We start from the raw sequence: 23,470 nt of genomic DNA, 5'->3' as shown, positions 1-23,470 counted from the left end.
AATGTGTGTGGAAGTTTCCATTGTTTAATGCCAATAATATATGCATTTTACATCATTACCCGTTGCCTCCTGGACATTTTTTGACAGCAGAAGATACACAGGCTCTAAATACATAACTTGGCTTCATTGCAGTACACATGTTACATACTGTATGCGGACAGCTGCACATATTTTTGCCCCTATTAATATACGGTATATGTGATTGCTCATTGGCTGTTAGCCGTCCTGGCCCAGCTGTCCATTCTTGGAGTCAGACTGCACGTGGTTATGTGCCTGATGAATATTTTGGGCAGTACAACTGTAAAACCTTTCTATCACCAGGTTTTTGAGAGCAGCATGTTGTAGGGTCAGATACCCTTATCCCAGTGGTGTATCACTTACTGGGCTGGTTGCAGTAGTTGATAAAATCACAGTTTTATCTGCTGCGGATCTAGCAGTTCTCTGAATGCTGATCCCTATATAACCCCGCCCACACCACTGATTGGCAGATTAATGTGTACACTGTGGATAGGCAGAAAGCTGCCAGTCAGTGGTGGGGATGGGTTTATGCAGAGCTTATGAATATGGAAGACAACATGGCAGCAGGTTTACTAGTCTTCTTGTGATAATCTCCTGCTGATAACAGTGGTTTTATCAAATTCACAGCTAATAGCCCAATAGGTTACACATCGCTGGAATCTGAGCATCAAGTTATAGAAGCATAGACCTGCTAACAAATTCTTCTTAAAATATCCTTAGTATAGGACACTTGTAATTCCAGAAAAAAAACGGTCATATATTGAGGTAGGCATCATTTGTCAAAAAGGGAATGTTGACAAATGATCAGGAACAATCATGGGGTAAAAGGGTACCTTATAGTAAAACTGTAAATGACCCACCAGCGCAGCACTGGTCCATGTCACCACTCCATAACATCTTGGGACAAGATTATTCAATGATTTACTGACTTTCCATGGTTTAAGAGATGGGAGGGAGGTGAGACCCGCCAGTCTTTCCCAGTGTACTAACATTATAGGAATACGAGAATGAGGGTGGCGGAGTAGGCCTGGCTGAGTGTCTGAACAGCCTTAAGGCCCCGTCTCACACAGCGACGCTGCAGCGATACAAACAACGATGCTGATCGCTGCAGCGTCGCTGTGTGGTCGCTGTGTGGGAGCTGTCACACAGACAGCTCTCTCCAGCGACCAACGATCAGGGGAACGACTTCGGCATCGTTGAAACTGTCTTCAACGATGCCGAAGTCCCCCTGCAGCACCCGGGTAACCAGGGTAAACATCGGGTTACTAAGCGCAGGGCCGCGCTTAGTAACCCGATGTTTACCCTGGTTACCAGCGTAAATGTAAAAAAAAACAGTACATACTCACCATCTGTTGCCCGTCAGGTCCCTTGGCGTCTGCTTCCTGCTCTGACTGAGCCGCCGTACAGTGAGAGCAGAGCGCAGCGGTGACGTCACTGCTGCGCTCTCACTTTACGGCGGCTCAGTCAGAGCAGGAAGCAGACGCCAAGGGACCTGACGGGCAACAGATGGTGAGTATGTACTGTTTGTTTTTTTTTACATTTACGCTGGTAACCAGGGTAAACATCGGGTTACTAAGCGCGGCCCTGCGCTTAGTAACCCGATGTTTACCCTGGTTACCAGTGAAGACATCGCTGGATCGGTGTCACACACACCGATTCAGCGATGTCAGCGGGACCTCAACGATCAAAAAACGGCCCAGGCCGTTCCGACACGACCAGCGATCTCGCAGCAGGGGCCTGATCGCTGGTACGTGTCACACATAGCGAGATCGCTACTGAGGTCGCTGTTGCGTCACAAAACTTGTGACTCGGCAGCGATCTCGCTATGTGAGACGGGGCCTTTAAACCAGCCATAGATTGTATGGCATTATTCCCAGAAGTTCCCAAAAGGTGTGGGTATATAATAGTATCATGAATCACTTGCTGTGATCAGTTATGAAGACCACAAGCGTTGAATAAGTTCTCCAAAAAAGTTTTTTCAAACATGGAAAGCATTTTTCACAGATCAGGGATCTGATCATTCCGGTAGGCCACCAGAATAGCAGACAGATGAGGGCTTTGATGACAGCCCTGGATTGGGTATATTGGGTCTATTATAGATTTATAATTGTGGGATTGGCAAAAAAAACCTCTTTGTAATATCTATATAATACTCCAACATACAGTAGGTACAAAGACCAGGGCATGTCAAATTGCCGGTTCTACAGCATGGGCTAGTTACCGTCTCCTACAAGCCATGCAATTCTTTCATTTGTCTCATTTTAGCCAATTGCCGTTGAAGTCTTTTCAGCCGATGGCCGCAACTATTTACTGGCTTTTCAAAAGGGAGTTCGGAACAAAGTTTACCAGAGGTGAGTCTCCACAGCCATGATGTAAAGAGTTTTATTCTTGTCAGGCACGGTATAAAGATTGTACTGTGTGCTTTGGGGCCATAACAATGTACTAGAATATGTGACTTCTCAGACCCCCGTGTAGCTGGCACTGCCACATGTTGGTGCTGGTGGAGATTATTCTCTTCTTTATAGTGAACTTTGTATCAGTATTAGCATGGAAAATTAGAGGGAGCATGGCAGGCAGCATGTATCAGACACTGTATGATCTCCCAGGTATGTTTGGCTCTGAATCCTGCCGTATTTCAGGGAATATAATCCCACCAGGGACTGAGCCGCACAGTAGACTAGTCGGACAGGCAAGTCCCTGGCTGGTTCTCCCGCCCTCTGTCTTTGAGTGACAGGTCACTCCCTATACATGAACGCAGGGAGAGACCTCTCACTCAAGGTGAGTGGGCAGGAGATGGTGTCTGGATCTCGCCTGTCCGACTAGTCACCAATGAGGTTCGGTCTCTGTCTGCTTTTCTCTGAAATTATAGCTGCTGACACTTGCTGCCCCTAGATCGGCTGCATTAGCCGTCAGGTTCCCTTTGCTATAGAAATGTACAAGTAAAGCACATAATTGGTGGCCATTGTAATGCTGGTGAGATGGATGACTTATACCATCACTAATCTGCTACCTTTTCATTCCCCACAATGCAGGTTTTTGGCAGTGGTGCCATCTTTGACTGACAGCTCCGAGTCCGTTTCAGGGCAGCGTCCGAACACCAGTGTGGAGCAAGGGTAATATATCTGTAACTGCCCTTAAATACAACGTAAATATTGCAGACTAATATGGGTAACGTTACAGATAAAACATCACTGATTACATTATAAAGCGCTATATTATTCACTGTTATCTCTCATTATATCAGTATCTGAGCCTAACTAGAGATGCTTGTAGTCACCAATCAGATCCCAGCTATTGGCGACACTTCCACTTTTCCTGTGTACTACTGAGCGCTACTAGAATTAATAAATCTACGTTTTAGGATATGTTTTTCTTGTGCCGGAGGTTCTTTCTTGAGCCAAAATCGCAGATGCATAGCGCTGCAGACTTGGAGTATATATATATATATATATATATATATATATATATATATATATATATATATATATATATATATATATATATATATATATATATATATATATATATACATACATACATATAATATGTACTATAGTTTTATTTTTTTGAGCAGTGTGTATATAGTGAACTATAAAACTTCTAAATATTCTACTTTTAAGAAACTGGCTTTAAATATTGTGGTTACTACATGGATTGGTCCCATGCCTCATATTCCCTATTGTGCACTATATTAAGATGAAGACAAAGAGAAAAGTAATGCTTTTAAATTGTGTATAAAGCCTCAAAGCTTCACACAGAAAGCACAAAAACATGTTCCTTTGTCTGTCAGTGCAGTCATCAAGTCCTTCGTTTGCTGCAATTATCCTGGAAAGCCGCTAATTATATTGTCAGGAAATAAAATGAAGGGGACAAACAAAAGTTGTCGTATTCATCGCTGCAAATTACTGCACGCTCGCAGGCTTCTTCCAAAGAACAGATTTAAGAACATAAATGCTTGAACGTTTTCTACTTTGTTAATCTTCTTAATAGCTGTTGTCTTAGAGTTGAAAGGGTTAGTTTCCCTTTGTCTAAGATAGGTGCTATTAATCATACATCTTGCAGATTCGGGTGCTTCTTGGTAACTGTCAGTAAGTAGGTTAACTACTGCTGCTGAACTTATGCTGCTGATGGTTGATAAAGAGCATTTCCACCTATAACTAACACAAGGCATATGCTAGTAAATTAATGAAAGCCAAAGTTGATTTTTTTTTTTTCCAGCAATATTATCATATGTTTATTCTGGTGCACTGGACTTTTGTTTGTCACTTTTTTAATTAGCTTTTCTGAAAATGATATCCAATGCCAAATCAATAACAAAGAGATAGTAAAGATACACAGATGTGTTTCAAAAGTGCCAACCAATATGGCTACACCTCTGTTCTTCTTTTCTGGACACGTGACTAGTGATTAGCGATGAGCGAGTATACTCGTTGCTCGGGTGGTCTCTGAGTATTTGTTAGTGCTCGGAGATTTAGTTTTCCTCGCCGCAGCTGCATGATTTTCAGACAGACTGATAGACAGCTTGAATACATGTGGGGATTCCCTAGCATCCAGGCAACCCCCACATGTATTCAGGCTGGCTAGTAGCCGTAAATCATGCAGCTGCGTCAACAAAAACTAAATCTCCGAGCAGTTACAAATACTCGGAGACCACCTGAGCGTGCTCGGGAAAACCCGAGCAACGAGTACACTCGCTCATCACTACATGTGACCATTGCAGTTTTATTGAAGTCAATATTTCTGTAAAAATGTTGGGCTCGATTCGCCAAGACTGGTGTTGCAATTTATACTGGAGTAGAATGCTCCAAATTCATTAACAGGCACATGACACTAAATTCGGCACTTCTTCTCTGTGGCGTGAGCCTTGCCAAAAATGTTACTCCGGTTAGGGACCAAAGTAACATTTCTGGCGTGAGTTATGCCACTTAACTGGTGAACTGTTCATGAATCGGTCAGGTGGGCGCCGCCCCTTCCTGGGTATGCTCCACCCACTTTGGCGGAGCTGGCCGGGATTGGCATGACACCGCCAATAGTCGCAAAATTGTTGTGCAACTCTGTGGTGCGCAAAAATTTGCAACTTTTCAAAAGTATTTAACACCAGTAAGAAAGAAATGTGACTAGTGTGTAATTATTCGTATAACTATGGGTAATGTTCGAATTACAAAGTAAAGATAGTTTGCGCTCTGGTTAAATGTGCATAGTGGTGAATATTGTAAAAAAGACAGGTGAAGAAAGGGATAGTAAGTCAGATACGATATTAAATAGTGGCGCCAAGGTTTGAAACCAGGCTGATCGAAAACTTATGGAGCACACTACAATATACTTCAAGCAAGCAGAGATTACCTGAAGTTGCTGTGTGGAAGTCCGTGCTTCCCTAGGGTTCTTTGGTGTTGGTTTGTACACTGAAGCTTCCCAGATCTGAAGAATAATAGGCAGACAGCCATGCTGTAGGCCGTGGAAGCTGTAGAGAGCTGGAACGCTGTCCCGACCAGTGACAATCACTCATACACAGAGTCCGGCGGTGCCCGTGTGTACGCTTGGGAACTTGCAGGACCTGCGTAACGTCTTCAGTCATGTGACGCTTGTGATCATGTGATGGTGACGTGACCAAGTGCAGTGAGCAAGCAGGACCAAAATCCAACGCGTTTCGGAAATCTGTCGGTTTCCTTCTTCAGGGATGGTCCTTAATGTGTCTAAGTAGGTTTATATACCCATGGAGGTTTTATTGCAATATTAGTCATTCAAATGCAAGGAGTTCGATCTCATTATTAAGGCCTCTTGGTCTGAGTGTGTGGTCTGAAAGCGGTTGGATATTCCAACTCGACACACTGAGACCAAGAGGCCTTAATAATGAGATCGAACTCTCTGCCTTTGAATGACTAATGTTGCAATAAAACCTCCATGGGTATATAACCTAACCTAGACACATTAAGGACCATCCCTGAAGAAGGAAAATGACAGGTTTTTGTCCTACTTGCTCACCGTATTTGGCCGCATTACCATCACATGATTGCGAGCGTCACATGACTGAAGACATCGCGCAGGTCCTGCAAGTACCCAAGTGTACACAGAGGCACCATCGGACTCTGTGTGAGTGAGTGCTTTTCCGGTCGGGACAGCGCTCCAGCTCTCTACAGCTTCCACAGCCTACAGCACGGCTGTGTGCCTATTGTTCCTCGGATCTGTGTACAAAACAACACCAAAGAACCTAAGGAAGCACGGACTTCTACACAGCAGCTTCAGGTAATCTCTGCTTGCTTGAAGTTTATTGTAGTGTGCTCCATAAGTTTTCGATCAGCCTGGTTTCAAGCCATGGCGCCACCTGTCTTTTTTACAATATTCACCATTATGCACATTTAACCATAGCGCAAACTATCTTTACTTTGTATTTAGCCTCTTATTAACCTATATAGTTTAGGTTTTACGTGCACATACAAGCGCCACTATCCAAACCATTCTTTTTATTAATGTTAGAATTATTCTTATATATTTACAATCATATGTAGCCGGGAAGCTTACGTTTTTTTTTCTGTATTTTAGGTCTGGGCTTCTCAGCACTTTAGTCGGAGAAAAGTCTGTTACACAGAGATGGGAGGTAAAAAAGAAAGCATATTTTGGTAGCATTTTGTTGTGGTGGTAAATAAAAATATATTAATGCAGCATTTTATTGTCCTGCAAAGCAAGATAATATAATATAGAATTATGCAAGAGGATGCATGTTGTATGGATCTATGGCACCCATAAAAATCCCATGTTAAAATCTGTGAGATTTAATTTTGGTCCATCACATATGGTAGAGAATTGTATCGCTTCTTAAGAAGCATATGGTGCCGCATAGAGGTGGCTCTTACAGCTCTAATATACAATGAAGTATGAATGCTATATGCCACCATACATGCCCCTGTGGAATGAGCTAGCCTGTGTAGGAACTTCAATAGTATAATCGATATATAATCTTGCAACATTGTGTTATATATATTTAGTATAACATGGGAGATGAGTTATACATTAGGATTACGTGCTCTGATAAGGTGTTATCCGACCATGCTCGTGTGCTAACTGGGTGATTTCGGCATGTTTGAAAAATATGTTCACGTCCCCAAGATTGCATGTCTTGCGGCTGTTGGACCGTCGCAACGCATGCAAGGACTGACTGTTTGTTCGGCAATCCCAGCATGTGTTGCAGCTGTCGAACAGCCCCGACACATGCAGGTGCGTGGACTGCAGGTGTGGTGACTTATTCGAGCACGCCAAAGTCTCTTGCTTAGCACATGAGCATGCTCGGATAGCACCTTAACCGAGCACATTCACTCATCACTAATTAGGATATAACCCATACAAGGTGCCCCAAAAAGCCACCCTTTAGTGAGTTCCTGATCCGGCACCTGATACCGGTGTCTTACTGTGTATGTGTCTTTAGCCTTCCTCTTCTTTTCTGTTTGTTCTCTTGAGAACCCTTGGGGGCTGCTTTTGAACTAAGCTTTTTTGGAGCTAACGCTGGCTACAAATCGGCTGGCATGTTATTTGTACTTCATTTCACCACAGCAACACCTCAGAGATAAGCTCCATAAAATCGTCCAGAATGAATGTTCGCGCCTCTGGTGTGTGTCTAATCCTCTTCTCTTGTGTCTATTCAGAGAGGAGAAATCAGCAATTTCCAGTATTTGATGCACTTAAACACCCTGGCAGGCCGGTCATACAATGATCTCATGCAGTACCCGGTCTTCCCATGGATCCTGGCGGATTTTGACTCTGAGGTAATTGTGGCCTGTTAAACTGATAAGCTTTGGTTTCAAGACTCTTATCAAAAACCTTCCTAAACTGATTGGTATGGGGACAGTAAGGGTATGTGCACACGCTGCGGATCCGCAGCGGATTTGACGGTGCGGATCCGCAGCAGTTTTCCCAAAGTTTACAGTACCATGTAAACCTATGGGAAAAAAAAAACCGCTGTGCACATGCTGCGGAAAAATCCACGCGGAAACGCAGCAGATTATTTTCCGCAGCATGTCAATTCTTTGTGCGGATTCCGCAGCGGTTTTCAACCAGCACCAATAGGAAAGTGCAGTTGAAAACCCGCAGAGGAATCCGCAGAAGAAACCGCGAGAAAATCCGCAGTGAAAACCGCAGTGGTTTTGCACTGCGGATTTTCAAAATCCGCTGCAGAAAAGTCCGCAGCAGAATCCACAACGTGTGCACATACCCGAACAGATCTCTCCTTCTGAACACGTCAGTCCTGTTTACATCACATTAGTGCCCGACTTACGGTGTACAGTTGAAACTAGAAGTTTACATACACTATATAAAAAGACACATGCATGTATTTCTCAATATCTGACATGAAATCAGAATAAGCCTTTCCCGTTTTAGGTCATTTCGGATTACCATAATTATTAATATTTGCCAAATGCCAGAATAATGAGAGAGAGAATGTTTTAAGGCATTTTTATTACTTACTGTAAAGTCAAAAGTTTACAAATACTAACATTACTATGCCTTTAAGCAATTCTGGACTGCCCATATGATGATGTCATGTGTTTGGAAGCTTCTTTTTGGCAACATTTGAATTAATTAGAGACACCCCTGTGGATGTATTTTAATGCACACCTGAAACACACTGCTTGTTTGTGTAGCATCATTGGAAAGTGTAAAGAAATCAGCCAAGATATCCGGAAGAGAATTGTGGACTTGCACAAGTCTGGTTCATCCGTGAGTACAATTTCAAGATACCTGAAGGTGCCTCGTGCATCTGTACAAACCATTAAACGCAAGTACAAACAACATGGGAACGTCCAGCCATCGCTCAGGAAGGAGAAGGGTTCTGTGTCCCAGAGATGAACATGCTTTGGTCCGACATGCGCACATCAACCCAAGGACAAAAGCAAAAGACCTTGTGAAGATAATGGCAGAAGCTGGTAAGATTTTGTCCATATCTACAGTGAAACAAGTACTGTATCAACATGGGCTGAAAGGCCACTGCCAGGAAGAAACCATTGCTCCAAAAGAAGCATAAAAAAGCCAGATTAATGTTTGCACATGCACACAGGAACAAAGACCTTAATTTTTGGAGGCATGTCCTGTGGTTTGATGAAACTTAAATTAAACTTTTTGGGCATGATCATCGTTATGTTTGGAGGAAAAAGGAAGAAGCTTGAAAGCCTAAGAACACCATCCCAACTGTGAAACACTGGGGTGGCAGCATCATGTGGGATTGTTTTGCTGCAGGAGGGACTGGTGCACTTAATAAAATAGATGGCATCATGAGTAAAGAAGATTATGTGCAATACTGAAGTAGCATCTCAACACATCAGCCAGGAAGTTATAGCTTGAGTGGAAATGGTTCATCCAAATGGACAATGACCCGAAGCATAGTGCCAAAATGGTAACAAAGTGACTTAAGGATAACAAAGTCAGTGTTTTGGGGTGGCCATCACAAAGCCCTTATCTCAATACTATTGAAAATTTATGGGCAAAGCTGAAAAGGCAGGTGCAAGCAAGGCGACCTACAAACCTGGACCTACATACCAGGTTTGTCAGGAGTAATGGGACCAAATACCGACCAACTATTGTGAGAAGCTCGTGGTAGGATATCCCAAACGTTTAGCCCAAGTCATTCAGTTTGACGGCAATGGTACCAAATACTAATGAAATGTATGTAAACTTTTGACTTTGCAGTAAGTAATAAAAATGCCTTAAAACATTCTCTCTCTCTCTTATTATTCTGGCATTTGGCAGATATTAATAATTATGGTAATCCTAATTGACCTAACATGGGAAAGGTTTATTCTGATTTCATGTCAGATATTGAGAAAAACATGCATATGTGTCTTTTTATATAGTGTATGTAAACTTCTAAATTCGACTGTATATGCTGCGGAAGGCTATAAGGAGATGTAATCAGGGCGCACCACAATAAGGATAAAATTACAAGGATAAGATAATAGAAACAGATGCTACATGAGGCAGTGTAAACATAAGAGACAAAGGATGAGAGGAGAGAAAGGACTACCTAGTGACATGCATACTCATAAATATATATAATATATGAAATTTAAGCTTTCCTTTTAATTTTCTTTTGGAGGAGCTGGACTTGACAAACCATAAGACTTTTCGAAACCTTGCCAAGCCAATGGGAGCACAGACTGATGATCGATTGGCACAGTACAAGAAGCGTTACAAGGATTGGGAAGATCCCAATGGTGAGATTTTGTAGCAGGAAATTATAGATACTGTAAATAGACTGTCCTAAACTTTATCAAGAGACTGGTCTACACATATAGCAGTGCTGTGCATGGTATGCTATGAATTGGCTTCGTAAAGATACACCCATGTCTCATCTGACATCTGTGTTAATAGGATCATATAAGAAAAGTGTCCTTGTTTCTCATAGAAATAGTTAGCATTTAGCCTTCATTTTGTAAAGGGCATGAGAAGATTATTCGCGGTCTCTAGTTGTTGTCTCCTTTGAGACAGTTTTCATACATTCAGCCTCATATACCAAGGAATCAGAATGTCACCTGGGATTGAGTGGATCATACAGTTACCATGTAGCCCAGCTGATTTCTAGTGATGAAGTCCTATTCCTTAAAGGTGTTGCAGGAGGTTAATAATATGACTGCACTTCTCCAGAAACAGTACCACTCTTGTCCATAGGCTGCGTCTTGTAATGTCGCTCGGCTCCATTCACTTCATTGTAACTGGAATGCAAGATATTGGCCTTTATTGTCAGATAATTTTTAAGGTATCTACATACTTGTAAACCGTCTTTGGTTGCAATCACTGTCATGTTTTATTTACACAGGAGAGACACCAGCTTATCACTACGGGACTCATTATAGCTCTGCTATGATTGTAGCATCTTATCTAGTCCGAATGGAGCCATTTACTCAAATCTTCCTCAGGCTTCAGGTATTTACTGCGACTATAATTGCCTTCTGATCTATCTGTATTTTATCTGTTTGTTATCAAGAGGTGTGTTAAGGTACCTTCACACTCAGCAACTTCACAACGAGAACGACAACGATCCGTGACGTTGCAGCGTCCTGGTTAGCGATCTCGTTGTGTTTGACACGCAGCAGCGATCTGGATCCCGCTGTGATATCGCTGGTCGGAGCTAGAAGTCCAGAACTTTATTTGGTCGTCAGATCGGCGTGTATCGTCGTGTTTGACAGCAAAAGCAACGATGCCAGCAATGTTTTACATGGAGCTAACGGCCTGTGAGAACGATAAGTGAGTCACCGTTACGTCACAGGATCGCTCCTGCATCGTTCTGGAGCTGCTGTGTTTGACATCTCTACAACGACCTAAACAGCGACGCTCCAGCGATCGGCTCGTTGTCTATATCGCTGCAGCGTCGCTGAGTGTGACGGTACCTTTAGCCATTAAATTCTCCAACTTGTGATACCAATTCAATAGATTCTTGAACCACCTAGGAAGAAAAAAAAGTGGGAAGTCTATATGGCTGATGGATAGTATTAGTTAAAGGGGATGTCCAACATACAAATTAATTTTCATCCTTGATTCCTATCTATGTAATGCTATAATTTCAATTATTTCTAGTATACTTTAAGTAAAAATTCCCTATCCTTCATTTTCGTAGCCTTTTCCTCCTCCCTGAAGCAAAGTGTCCCTGCGCGATGTGCACAATGATAGTGCGCACTGTCAGCGAGCATTATCAGAATACCCTGCGTGCAGAGTCTAGCGCCGCCCCCGCAAGTGCATCACTGGTTTCTGCACGCCGGGTATTCATCTTACAACGTGCACTGACAGTACGCTCTCCTCCAGCCTCATTACTGCTAATCTAAGCCAGCAAGAATGTGCGCTGTCTCTGTGCACTTCACACAGTGACAGAGCAAGGACTTGCCTAACCCCTGGCACAAATGCCACTAATGACAGTTCGTTTGCTGTATGGGGCAGAGACTGCCGCAGTGACCGCAGCCTCTGCTTCCTGATATTAAATACAAGGTCCCGGTTTGCGGGACCTGGCCAAGCTTCCCGTTCCCTTTACTCACAAAATTCCATTTCCACTGAATTTCGATGGTGCCTAAAAAATTACCTGCATTATTTATTTCAGTGATCTTCTCGTTAGTTTAGGAAAAAGTGTTAACGGGAACAAGGCAGCTGATGTCACTCTGTCATGCTGATTGAATTATAAGAGCAAACTGGTTGCTTTATAAAGTGGTTGGTACTTGAAGTTATTGTAATCTTCTGTTAAAGACAATCTGTTACTAAGACCAACCCTCCTAAGCCATCTATATTGGCACATAAGTCATAGAAAATTGAGAAAAAAAATGATACCTTGATATCTGCGGTCCAGTGTATTATTCCAGAGATATTCACATTTTCTTATATGAAAATGAGCTGTTAAGATCTATGGGCCGGACACAGATCTGCATGAGAATCTGCCTCCAGAGATTATTTTAAAGTTACCAGTGTGATGTGTAATGGCTTCTCTTCTGATCTCACAGGCAGCCAGTGTTCCAATACAGCAGAGCTGTGGGAGCTGCAGCTGCAAACTTGTTTGTAATGAGACAAAGTTCAGTTCTACTGTGCTATGTTAGTTATGTGTCTCACCCTTTTTATTTAAAATAAGCTCTTGAGGCAGATTATAATGCAGATCTGTGTCCAGCCCATAGTTTTTAACAGCTTATTTATACATAAGAAAAACATGGATTTCTCTGGAATAAGAAATTATATAGCAAATATCAAATTATCATTGTATTTGTTCCTATTACCCACATTCCGTGTAGACTGTTTAGGGGGGTTGATCCTATTGCCGGATTCTCATTTAACAATGATTACCTCCAAGGAAACATCAAAAGGACTTTACAAGCAACAGCATTGCCGCTTGTGCGATTGCTCCTATATCAACCATCGGATCATCAAGAGGTTCAATTTCTGTGAAGAATGGTTCAGGGCACCCAAGATAGTCTAGCCAGTGCCAACGCTGTCTCATAAAGAGGATTCAGCTACAGCATTTGTTCCACACCAATGCATAGTTTGTTCAGGAATAGAAGCAGACAAGTGTGAGTTCATCTTCATGCACAGTGAGTTTAGAAAGTCGGCTTGGTATCCAGGAAGGCAGGAAAGAATAATCTTCTCTCCAAGAAAAACATAAATGTCTGACGGACATTCTGCAGGAAGTAGAAGTATTGGACTGCAGTGGACTTGGTCAAAGTTACTTTCTGTGGTGAAGCCCCCTTCAGACTGTTTGGGGCATCTGTTATAATGATTGTCTGGAGAAGAAAAGGTGAGAACTACTATGATTCCTGTGTCTCAATAATGCAACCTGAAACCATTCATGTGTGAGATTGCTCCATCCAAGGGAGTAGGCTCACTCACAATTTTGCCTAAGAGCACTGCCATGAATAAAGAGTGAGATCTAAACATCTTCCAGGAGCCACTTCTCCCAATGATCCAGGAGCTATTTGTTGAGGAGCAGTGCCTTTTCCAGCATGATGGAGCACCATGTCATAAGGCAAAAGTAAATCCAAGCACTGATTAGGCAATAATAGATTGCCTTCAGTAAGGACTTGGCCCAGAAACTGATATCCACCATGCCAGGGAGAATGCAGAGGTCTTGAGAAAATAAAAAAAATAAGGGTCAACATTGTAAATATGAAGTCTTTGATGTATTTGTCAATGAACATTTAGAAATGTATGAAATGCTTATAATTTTACTTCAACATCCATAGAAATATCTGACTAAAGGATCTAAAAACAATGAAGTAGCAAACTTTATTAAAGCCAAAATTTGTGTCATTCTCAACACTTTTGACTGTATACATATCCATGACCTTTAGAGAAATGGTGTTGTTTTTTTTTTATTCAAGAAAAGATATTCCTCATTTTTTTCCCATTGTAGGGTGGACACTTTGACCTGGCCGATCGAATGTTCCACAGTGTGCGTGAAGCCTGGTACTCTGCATCCAAACACAATATGGCCGATGTGAAGGAACTCATTCCAGAGTTTTTCTACCTACCAGAGTTTCTTCTCAACTCCAACAACTTTGACCTTGGTATAAGCTGACATGTTTTTAAATAATAACTAATACTTCTGCTATAATACTACAAAGTGACATGGCTTGTAGGTTTCTCTTTTTGTTACTATTCACATAAAATTCTCAAAATCTTCCAGTTTTGTCACTGGCTACAAGATCAGGCGCTACATGTATAGTGCTGTATAGACTAGTCTAATTACTTCCAGCAACTGTAAACATTTCTGTGGATTGACTACTGTTAATTTTAACTATTTTATTATTTATGTATTATGCTTATATAGCACCAACATATTCCGCAGCGCTTTACAGTTTTGCACACATTACCATCACTGTCCCCAATGGGGCTCACAATATAAAATTCCCTATCAGTATGTCTTCGGAATGTGGGAGGAAACCGGAGAACCCGGAGGAAACCCACACGAAGAGAACATACAAACTCCTTACAGTGGGATCCTTGGTGGGATTTGAACCCAGGACCCTATCGCTGCAGTGCTAACCACTGAGCCACTGTGCTGCCTCACTTGTTCATGACCAGCCCATTTTCTCCTGTTTTTTGCCCCTTTTTATCAACATACAATGTGAACATGCATTTATGTGCTGTATGTATATCAACTTAAATCAAGCTCAATTTTTTTTTTGCCTTTTTTTTTTCAATACATATGGATTCATTTTTATATAATTTTTATATTTTTTTTATGCTGATCTAGGGGGAAATGTAAAAAAAAAATCCTTTTCAAATTTTGTATTTTTTTTTGGATCACTATAGAATCACTTTTAAATGTTTTTTCTCCATCGCCACATTGGGGGACACAGGACCATGGGTGTTATGCTGCTGTCACTAGGAGGCTGACACTAAGCTGAGACAAAAAAAGGTTAGCTCCTCCCCTGCAGTATACACCCTCATGCTGGCTTCCAGAGACCCAGTTCAAGCTTAGTGTCCGTAGGAGGCACACTGGAATTTTTTCTTAATACCTTTCTATTTCCGGACGAAGGGGGCGACGGATTCTTTCATGTTCCGTTCTCCCCCGAACCAACAACAGGCGAGCACGGGAGTTTCACCTCTCCGTACCCTCTCCTGCGACGTGGGATGCCACTGCCTGAGCTGATTCTTGGGGCGACGGGCCCCTTCAAGGGTCCGCTCTCCCCCCCCACTTTACAGACGAGCACTGAAGTATCACCTCCAGTACCCTCTTCTGCAGCCAGGCTCTATTGCCGGACATATGCCCTGCCCACCAGGTCTCACCCTCGGCTGTTCAGAGGCACCTCATCTTGTGGCGTCCGTGCAGCCCCCACTGCATCACCACTGATCATGCGGCTGATGGATGGTGGCGGACGGTTCCCTCTCCACTCCCCTTTTCAGGGGATGGTGGCCAGAGGCTCCCCAATCCCTGCACCGTCCTTCTAACCCCGGGCACAGCTCACCTGGATCTGTGGGCAGCACTCCTTATTGGGGTAAGTGCCTCGGGGGGGCAAAAGGGGGGGGTCGCCCGCGGCGGTCGGAGGGCTCCCTTTTAGCAGTGGTGCGTTCTTCCCCGGGTCCCATAGCCTCCGGTGCGCAGCGGCATCGCGCCGGGCCGAAGCCGCAAATTTAGTCCCCGGCTTCGGCCTAGCTCGGCCGCTCTTCCGATAGGCTCCGCCCCTTTTTTCGCATCATCGGCGGTGCCGCCCCCCGGTCCTGGCGCTTCTCGCTCTTTGCGAGACTTCCTACTTTTACTCTCGGTGGCCATCTTGGATCTTCTCCTGCACACTGCAGCTCCAGATCTTCCGGCCGCAGCTTCTCCACGTGCAGCGCTGCGAACACCGACTGTCTCCGACTCCACCACTCTTCCTCTCTCCTTGGTGGGACACAGGACCTCGGGTAAGGAGACCACGTCAGGTCCTCCCCAGCAGCGCCGCCCTCACTTCCTTATTTTAGACCCTGCAATCTGTTACACTAGGGTACACCATGTCCCAGACAAGGTCTAAAACCTCAAAGGTGCACACTACCTTTTTTTCTGCGTGTACCACCTGCCAGGCTCCACTTCCTCGGCCTCAGATTTCCCCCCTCTGCTCAACCTGCGATGCCCCAAGTGCCCAGGAGCCCTCCACCGCCACCGACTCAGGTGTATCTAGCCCCCCCCGCATGGGTTGCCTCTCTGTCCCAGTCTGTGGATTTTTTAGCCAATGCTATCAAATCCATTCAGCACCCTCCTGGGGAGCGGGGCAATCCTTTTCTCGGACTAAGAGATCCCTCCGTAGCAGGGGAATCGTCGGCCAGCAGGGGCCGCTCTCTCCAGAAAGAGGCACGGTTATCCAGAAAAGGGATCCGCTCTACCTCTCCTGAGCGCTCACCACGCCACTCAGCTTCTGGCGGCTCCGCCTCTCGCTCACCCTCGTTAGGGGGTCGTAGCGTTCACGACTCTGAATATGAGTCTGATGTATCCTTAGACCCCCGGACGCTCCTGAGTTTAGATCTACAGTTGACTCCCTCATTGAGGCTGTCAATCACGCCCTTAAAGTGGACGATAACCCTAATCCTGCTCCGGAACATTCTGTTTCCTTTACTAGAAACAAGCGTTCCCATAAGACGTTCGCTTCTCACCCAGATTTTCTGGATATTGTCAAGCGACACAGGGAGCGCCCGGATAAGCGTTTCACAGGCAAAAAGACCCTGGAATCGAAATATCCTTTTCCCGCAGATCTGGTTAAAGACTGGACGGAATCCCCTTTGGTAGATTCTCCGGTTTCGCGCCTAGCGTCCAAAACCCTCTTGTCCGTTCCTAATGGCGCCTCAATTAAAAATCCCACAGAGCGCCAGCTAGATTCCCTAGCTCGCTCAGTGTACGAAGCCTCAGGATCTTCCTTTTCTCCTTCCTTTGCCGAGGCTTGGGTGGCCAAGGCAATGGTTTCCTGGGCAGATGCCCTAGCAAAATCGGTTCACGAACAGGATCTTCCCTCTGAGATGGCGGACCTTGCCAGACAAATTGCCATGGCCGGTGATTACGTAATGTACGCTTCTCTCGATGCAGCAAACTGTGCAGCATCGGCAGCTTCTAATGCCATCACCATCAGAAGGGCTATTTGGCTCAGAGAGTGGCGCGCAGATTCCTCCTCAAAAAAGTCGCTCATTTCTCTCCCTTTTCAGAGGGGGCGTCTTTTTGGAGAAAAACTAGACCAACTTATCTCCGACGCTACAGGGGGAAAGAGTAAGTTCCTTCCCCAACAGAGGCCAAAGACTGCTTTCCAGCGTCAACCATATTTTCGCTTTCGGCCCTTTTGTAGCAGTCCAGCCTGGTCCAATCCTGCCGCCCCTTCCAGATTGGACCTATCCGCTCGCTCAGACAGAGACGTTCGTCCCTCTTTTAGGCCAAACCTGTCCTGGCGAGGAAAGCCTAGGCAGCCCAGAACCAGAGGGTCCAGGCCTGCTAGATTCCCTTCGCAATGACTCGCGAACTTGTCCAGGCGACACCTCCAAGGTAGGCGGACGCCTACTTCTCTTTCAGCAAGTCTGGCTCTCCGTCATACACGACGAATGGGTCAGGGATCTGGTGTCGTCTGGCTACAAAATAGAGTTCTCCGCCTCCCCCCCCCCAGCGCGGTTTTTTCCCTCTCACCTCCCCAGTTCGGGTGCCCAATCTCGCGCACTTCTTTGCGCCATTCATTCCCAGTGCGGGGTCATTGTTCCGGTTCCGGAACACGAGAGGTTCAGAGGTTTTTACTCAAATCTCTTCGTCGTGCCAAAAAAGGATGGAACAGTGCGTCCCATTTTAGACCTGAAGCTCCTGAACAAGAGCGTAAAGGTACGGCACTTCAGGATGGAATCTCTCCGGTCGGTCATCGCCTCAATGGAGAGGGGGGAATTCCTGGCATCAATAGATATCAAGGATGCCTATCTCCATATTCCAATATTCCCACCTCATCAAAGGTTCCTCCGTTTTGCCATCCTGGACGACCATTTCCAATTCACGGCCTTACCCATCGGTCTTGCCACGGCGCCCAGGGTTTTCACGAAGGTCATGGCGGCCGTCATGGCAATTCTTCACTCTCGCGGAGTGGTCGTGTTGCCTTACTTAGACGACCTCCTTATAAAGGGTCCGTCTTTTCAGGCCTGTGAGGCAAGCGTCCAGATTACCTTGGATTCGCTTTCGCGCCTGGGTTGGTTGATCAACTGGGACAAGTCCTCCCCCGTTCCTGCCTGTCGGATCTCCTTTTTGGGAATGATCCTGGACACCTCAAGGGGTCTGGTCTTACTCCCTCGGTCCAAGGCCCGAGAGCTTCAGCTTGGAGTTCGAACGCTCTGCCATCCTCATCCCCGAACCATTCGCTTCGCCATGAGGATCCTGGGCAAAATGGTAGCCGCGATGGAAGCAGTTCCTTTCGCCCAACTCCATCTTCGCCCCTTGCAACAGGCTCTATTGGACAACTGGGACAGGAGTCCCTTATCACTCGACCGGCCATGTCCTTTATCTCTGCGGACCAGACAAGCCCTGCTATGGTGGACCCTGGGTGCCTCTCTCCTCCAGGGGAAATCCTTTCTCCCGATCCGATGGTTTGTGGTAACCACCAACGCCAGTCTTCTCGGCTGGGGTGCGGTGTTTCTTCACCACTCTGCCCAGGGTCGCTGGACTCTTCGGGAGTCGAGGCTCCCTATAAACATTCTGGAGATTCGGGCAATCAGGCTAGCCCTGACTCGTTTTCACCCCCTGCTCGCGGGTCGCCCGATCCGAATCAAATCGGACAATGTCACAGCGGTGGCATACATAAACCACCAGGGGGGTACCCGCAGCAGGGCGGCGATGCAGGAAGTCTCTCTCATCCTTCGTTGGGCCGAAGTCAACCATTCCGCCATTTCCGCGGTGCACATTCCAGGCGTCGAGAACTGGGCGGCAGACTTTCTAAGCCGTCAGGGCCTTGCCTCGGGGGAGTGGGAACTCCATCCGGAGGTGTTTCGGCAGATCTGCCTTCGCTGGGGGACCCCGGACGTGGATCTGATGGCGTCCAGGTTGAACGCCAAGGTTCTCGATTTCATTGCTCGTTCCCGGGACCCCCTTGCCATCGGAGTGGACGCGCTGATATCCCCGTGGCATCAGTTCCGACTGCCCTATGTGTTTCCTCCTCTTCCCTTACTGCCGAAGGTAATCCGGAAGATCAAGACGGAGGGGGTTCCGGTCATCCTGGTCGCGCCGGATTGGCCTCGTCGCGCTTGGTACGCGGAGCTCGTTCAGCTCGTAGCCGACGTTCCCTGGCGCTTACCAGACCGCCCAGATCTTCTTCAGGGGCCGATCTGCCACCAGAACTCAGGGGCCCTACGTTTAACGGCGTGGCTGTTGAAACCTGGATTCTAACTCGAGCCGGTTTCTCTCAGCAGGTCATTCCCACCTTGTTAAGCGCTCGCAAGTCGTCTTCTGCTTCTATCTATCATCGCACCTGGAAAACTTTCTTCTCGTGGTGCAGGCTCCGAGGTCGCCCTCCGCTCGTATTCTCTATTCCTGGCATCTTGGATTTTCTTCAGTCCGGTTTGGACTCCGGCTTGGCTCTGAGTTCCCTCAAAGGTCAGATTTCAGCGTTATCTGTGTTATTCCAACGTAGGATCGCTGCCAACCTTCAAGTTAAAACTTTCATTCAGGGGGTCTCACATGTCGTACCCCCCTACAGAATGCCGTTGGAGACCTGGGATCTCAATTTGGTTCTGGGGGTTCTTCAGGAACCTCCTTTTGAGCCTCTTCAGGACATCCCGCTTACAGTCCTCTCCTGGAAGGTTGCCTTCCTTGTGGCTGTAAAGTCTATCAGACGGGTCTCAGAATTGGCCGCTTTATCCTGCCGAGCTCCTTTTCTTGCTTTCCACCAGGACAAGGTAGTCCTTCGCCCTTCTCCGGATTTTCTCCCTAAGGTGGTGTCCTCTTTTCACCTTAACGAGGACATCATTCTTCACTCTTTTTGTCCGCAGCCAAAACACAGGGTTGAAAAAGCCCTTCATACTCTGGACATCGTACGGGCCCTTCGGAGGTACATTTCCAGAACGGCTCCTTTCAGAAAATCAGACTCCCTTTTCGTTCTCCCGGAGGGTCACAGAAAGGGTTTGGCTGCGTCTAAAGCCACGATAGCCAGATGGATTCGTTCGGCTATCCAAGAATCCTATCGAGTCAGGGGCAGACCTATCCCGGCGGGGATTAGAGCTCACTCCACTCGGTCGATGGGTGCTTCCTGGGCCATCCGGCACCAGGCTACGGCGGAGCAGGTTTGCAAGGCCGCAACGTGGTCCAGCCTGCATACATTCACAAGGCACTACAATGTCCACATCCATTCCTCTGCGGACGCGGCTCTTGGCAGACGTGTTCTGCAAGCAGCCGTCGCGCATTTGTAAGTCAGATGGTACACGGAGTTGTTTGGTTGTATTGTTTCCCACCCAGGGACTGCTTTGGGACGTCCCATGGTCCTGTGTCCCCCAATGTGGCGATGGAGAAATAGGGATTTTTGTGTGTACTCACCGTAAAATCCTTTTCTCCGAGCCACTCATTGGGGGACACAGCACCCACCCTGTTAGCCTGTTCGGCTCTTTACCGTTTTTAGTTTTAGGTCTTTCTTTGACATGTTGTACTCTACTGTTACATGGTACTTTGTTGTTATTCTCCTACTGCTTTTACACTGAACTGGGTCTCTGGAAGCCAGCATGAGGGTGTATACTGCAGGGGAGGAGCTAACCTTTTTTTGTCTCAGCTTAGTGTCAGCCTCCTAGTGACAGCAGCATAACACCCATGGTCCTGTGTCCCCCAATGAGTGGCTCGGAGAAAAGGATTTTTCGGTGAGTACACACAAAAATCCCTATTTTCCAATGGGGGTGGGGATAGAAACTACAACAACACATGCATGGATTCCCTAACAAACAGAAGAGGAGCAGAATGGCGATCAGTGAGTACATGAAAACACTGATTCCACATTGCTCACGTTTAGGGAATAAAAAAAATCGACTGCAGTGCTTCTGTAACTGGGGAGCATTTGGGATATGCATTACATTTCAGAAAACGAATGTTTAACACCCACAACTTTATTATAATTAGCATATCGTTTTCAAATGAACCAATTAATTAGCTAATATTTTCTGTCAATTCTTTTTATTATTTTTGTAGGTTGTAAACAAAATGGAACAAAGCTTGGTGATGTAATTCTACCCCCATGGGCAAAAGGGGACCCCCGGGAATTCATCCGCGTGCATAGAGAGGTAAAAGGAGATATATTCAGTATTTTCTAGGGACTAAATAGAGCTGCTCCTATAATGGTGCATTGTGACTAAAGAATGAAAAAATCAATTTATATGTTTTATTTTCCTCTTTAGTGATTGTGTCGTTTGCTTGTTTAGCTGTTTTGATGAATATGTAGTGTTTTTAGCTGATGATGCATCACAAATTTCAGTATAAAGGTTATTACTGTTCCGTCAGGCTCTGGAGTGTGACTATGTCAGTGCCCACCTGCATGAATGGATAGACCTGATCTTTGGGTACAAGCAACAGGGGCCAGCTGCCGTCGATGCCGTCAATGTTTTTCATCACCTCTTCTATGAGGGGCAAGTGGACATTTACAACATTAATGACCCTTTGAAGGAGACTGCTACCATAGGCTTTATTAATAATTTTGGACAGATCCCTAAGCAGGTAAAGCACATTTAATGTATTTTCATTTGTTTCAATTTTAAATATAAGAATACATTTAAGGTACTGTATTTTCCAACTATGCGGGTCCTAACGTGGTTTTGATGGCAGAAAATATTCTAATCATGCTATCTGGCCACCTGATATTTTAATACTATGATTTATCTGTCGTATTATTTAAATTGTCGTGGAGGGGAGGGCAAGGGTGGTCTTCCCGTCTCCTCTCAAATCTATACTTTTTGTAAAGTGAAGTGCCCTTCAGACCGGTTTTGACCAAATTACATCTTTTCGGCCTTCAGTTTGTGATTGTTATTTGTGAACGTGCCAGGAATAACACCTGTATGTTTGAATAGAAAAGAGAAAATCCGGCGCTCAGATGCAAATAAAGCCGAACGGTGATTTATTTAGTACCATAATCCAGTGTAACGTTTCGCTCTGACACTCAGACCTTCATCAGACGGATTGCTGGGGAGCAGTGTAGTATGTGTGGATAGCGTCATTGTGGATCAGATTGGATGTGTACACATTAGTGATGAGCGAGTATACTCGTTGCTTAGGTTTTCCTGAGCACGCTCCGGTGACCTACGAGTATTTGTTAGTGCTCGGAGATTGTTTTAATCGCGGCAGCTGAATGATTCACAGCTACCAGCTAGCTTGATTACATGTGGGGATTACCTAGCAACCAAGCAACCCCCACATGTATTCAGCCTGGCTAATAGCTGTAAATCATTCAGCTGCCGCGATGAAAACTAAATCTCCGAGCAGTCATAAATACTCAGAGGTCACAGAGCGTGCTCAGGAAAACCCGAGCAACGAGTACACTCACTCATCACTAGTACACATCCATTGGTCTGTCACCCTGATCCACATTGCGCTGTCCATACGTACTACACTGCTCCCCAGCAATCCATGTGATGACGGTCTGAGAGTCAGCGCAAAACGTTACGCTGGAGTACGGTTCTAAATAAGTCACGTTTCTGTTCTTCTTGCATCTGAGTGCTGAATTTTGTCTTTTATACTTAGATGGATTTGTTTCCTATCTGGGCTCTTTTTTTACAGAGTGATTTATAGCCTCGAGTGACATGTTTGTTTGAGATGCCACCCCATCAGCTGGGCTGCCCAAAACTCTGAACTGAATTATTAAACCTCATCAGCCCATAACGTTTTGATTTTTAACTATATGAATCCAGATTTTTGTGTAACACTGACAATAGCAGTCCTCTGCCGCTATCGCACCTGTTCCCTCTCCGGCTCTACCAGCTCGATTGATGACATAGCATCTCTTCGACTTGACTACTGCAGCCAATCGCTGGTTGTAGTGGTTGATGCCACTGAGGTCTGGTCACGTGTTGCCACTACATTGCGAGGATTGAAAGAACAGAGACTGGCGGGGGACCAAGCATTGGCACAGGAGCTTATTTTCTCATTTTAGTCCACAGACAGCGGTTTGTTACCAAAACAAAGGTTTAGGGGTTGGCCAAGTCTCTTAATGGCTCCATACAATATTTTATGTCAAGTAGATGGGAACACTCAATAAAAATGGTCATATTTAAGTTCACCATATTCAATCTCCAAGCTCTACTCACTTTTCTATTCTTTTTCAGCTTTTTAAAAAGCCACATCCACCAAAACGTGTTAGAAGTCGCCTTAATGGAGACATGTCGTCCACATCTATGCCCTTGGGTTCTGCATCTGACAAGATCTTTTTCCATCACTTGGACAATTTGAGACCCTCCCTGGTTCCAGTGAAAGGTAGTGCACGCAAGTCCTTAAAGGAGAGCCAAGCCTCTTATTACACAAGTACATTATCACATCATCACAGCATGT

At 45.3% G+C, this 23,470-nt stretch overlaps 1 protein-coding gene across 8 annotated transcripts in view; it reads left to right on the top strand.

The window, feature by feature from the left end:
* WDFY3 (WD repeat and FYVE domain containing 3) overlaps positions 1 to 23,470 on the top strand; it is a 339,686-nt gene that overhangs the window by 304,445 nt on the left and 11,771 nt on the right. For all 8 annotated transcript variants that reach the window (XM_077275801.1, XM_077275800.1, XM_077275807.1 and 5 more), the window contains 10 exons: positions 2,284 to 2,369; positions 3,051 to 3,131; positions 6,559 to 6,613; positions 7,656 to 7,775; positions 10,100 to 10,217; positions 10,820 to 10,926; positions 13,883 to 14,036; positions 21,125 to 21,216; positions 21,434 to 21,646; positions 23,248 to 23,395. In XM_077275801.1, coding sequence (XP_077131916.1) covers positions 2,284 to 2,369; positions 3,051 to 3,131; positions 6,559 to 6,613; positions 7,656 to 7,775; positions 10,100 to 10,217; positions 10,820 to 10,926; positions 13,883 to 14,036; positions 21,125 to 21,216; positions 21,434 to 21,646; positions 23,248 to 23,395 — 1,174 coding nt within the window. The remainder of the gene's footprint in view (positions 1 to 2,283; positions 2,370 to 3,050; positions 3,132 to 6,558; positions 6,614 to 7,655; positions 7,776 to 10,099; positions 10,218 to 10,819; positions 10,927 to 13,882; positions 14,037 to 21,124; positions 21,217 to 21,433; positions 21,647 to 23,247; positions 23,396 to 23,470) is intronic.

The sequence above is a fragment of the Ranitomeya variabilis genome, chromosome 1, assembly GCF_051348905.1.
Source record: "Ranitomeya variabilis isolate aRanVar5 chromosome 1, aRanVar5.hap1, whole genome shotgun sequence".
In the NCBI taxonomy this organism is placed as follows: domain Eukaryota; kingdom Metazoa; phylum Chordata; class Amphibia; order Anura; family Dendrobatidae; genus Ranitomeya; species Ranitomeya variabilis.
Note: the sequence above shows the minus strand (reverse complement) of the source record. Positions and strands in the feature narration are given on the sequence as shown.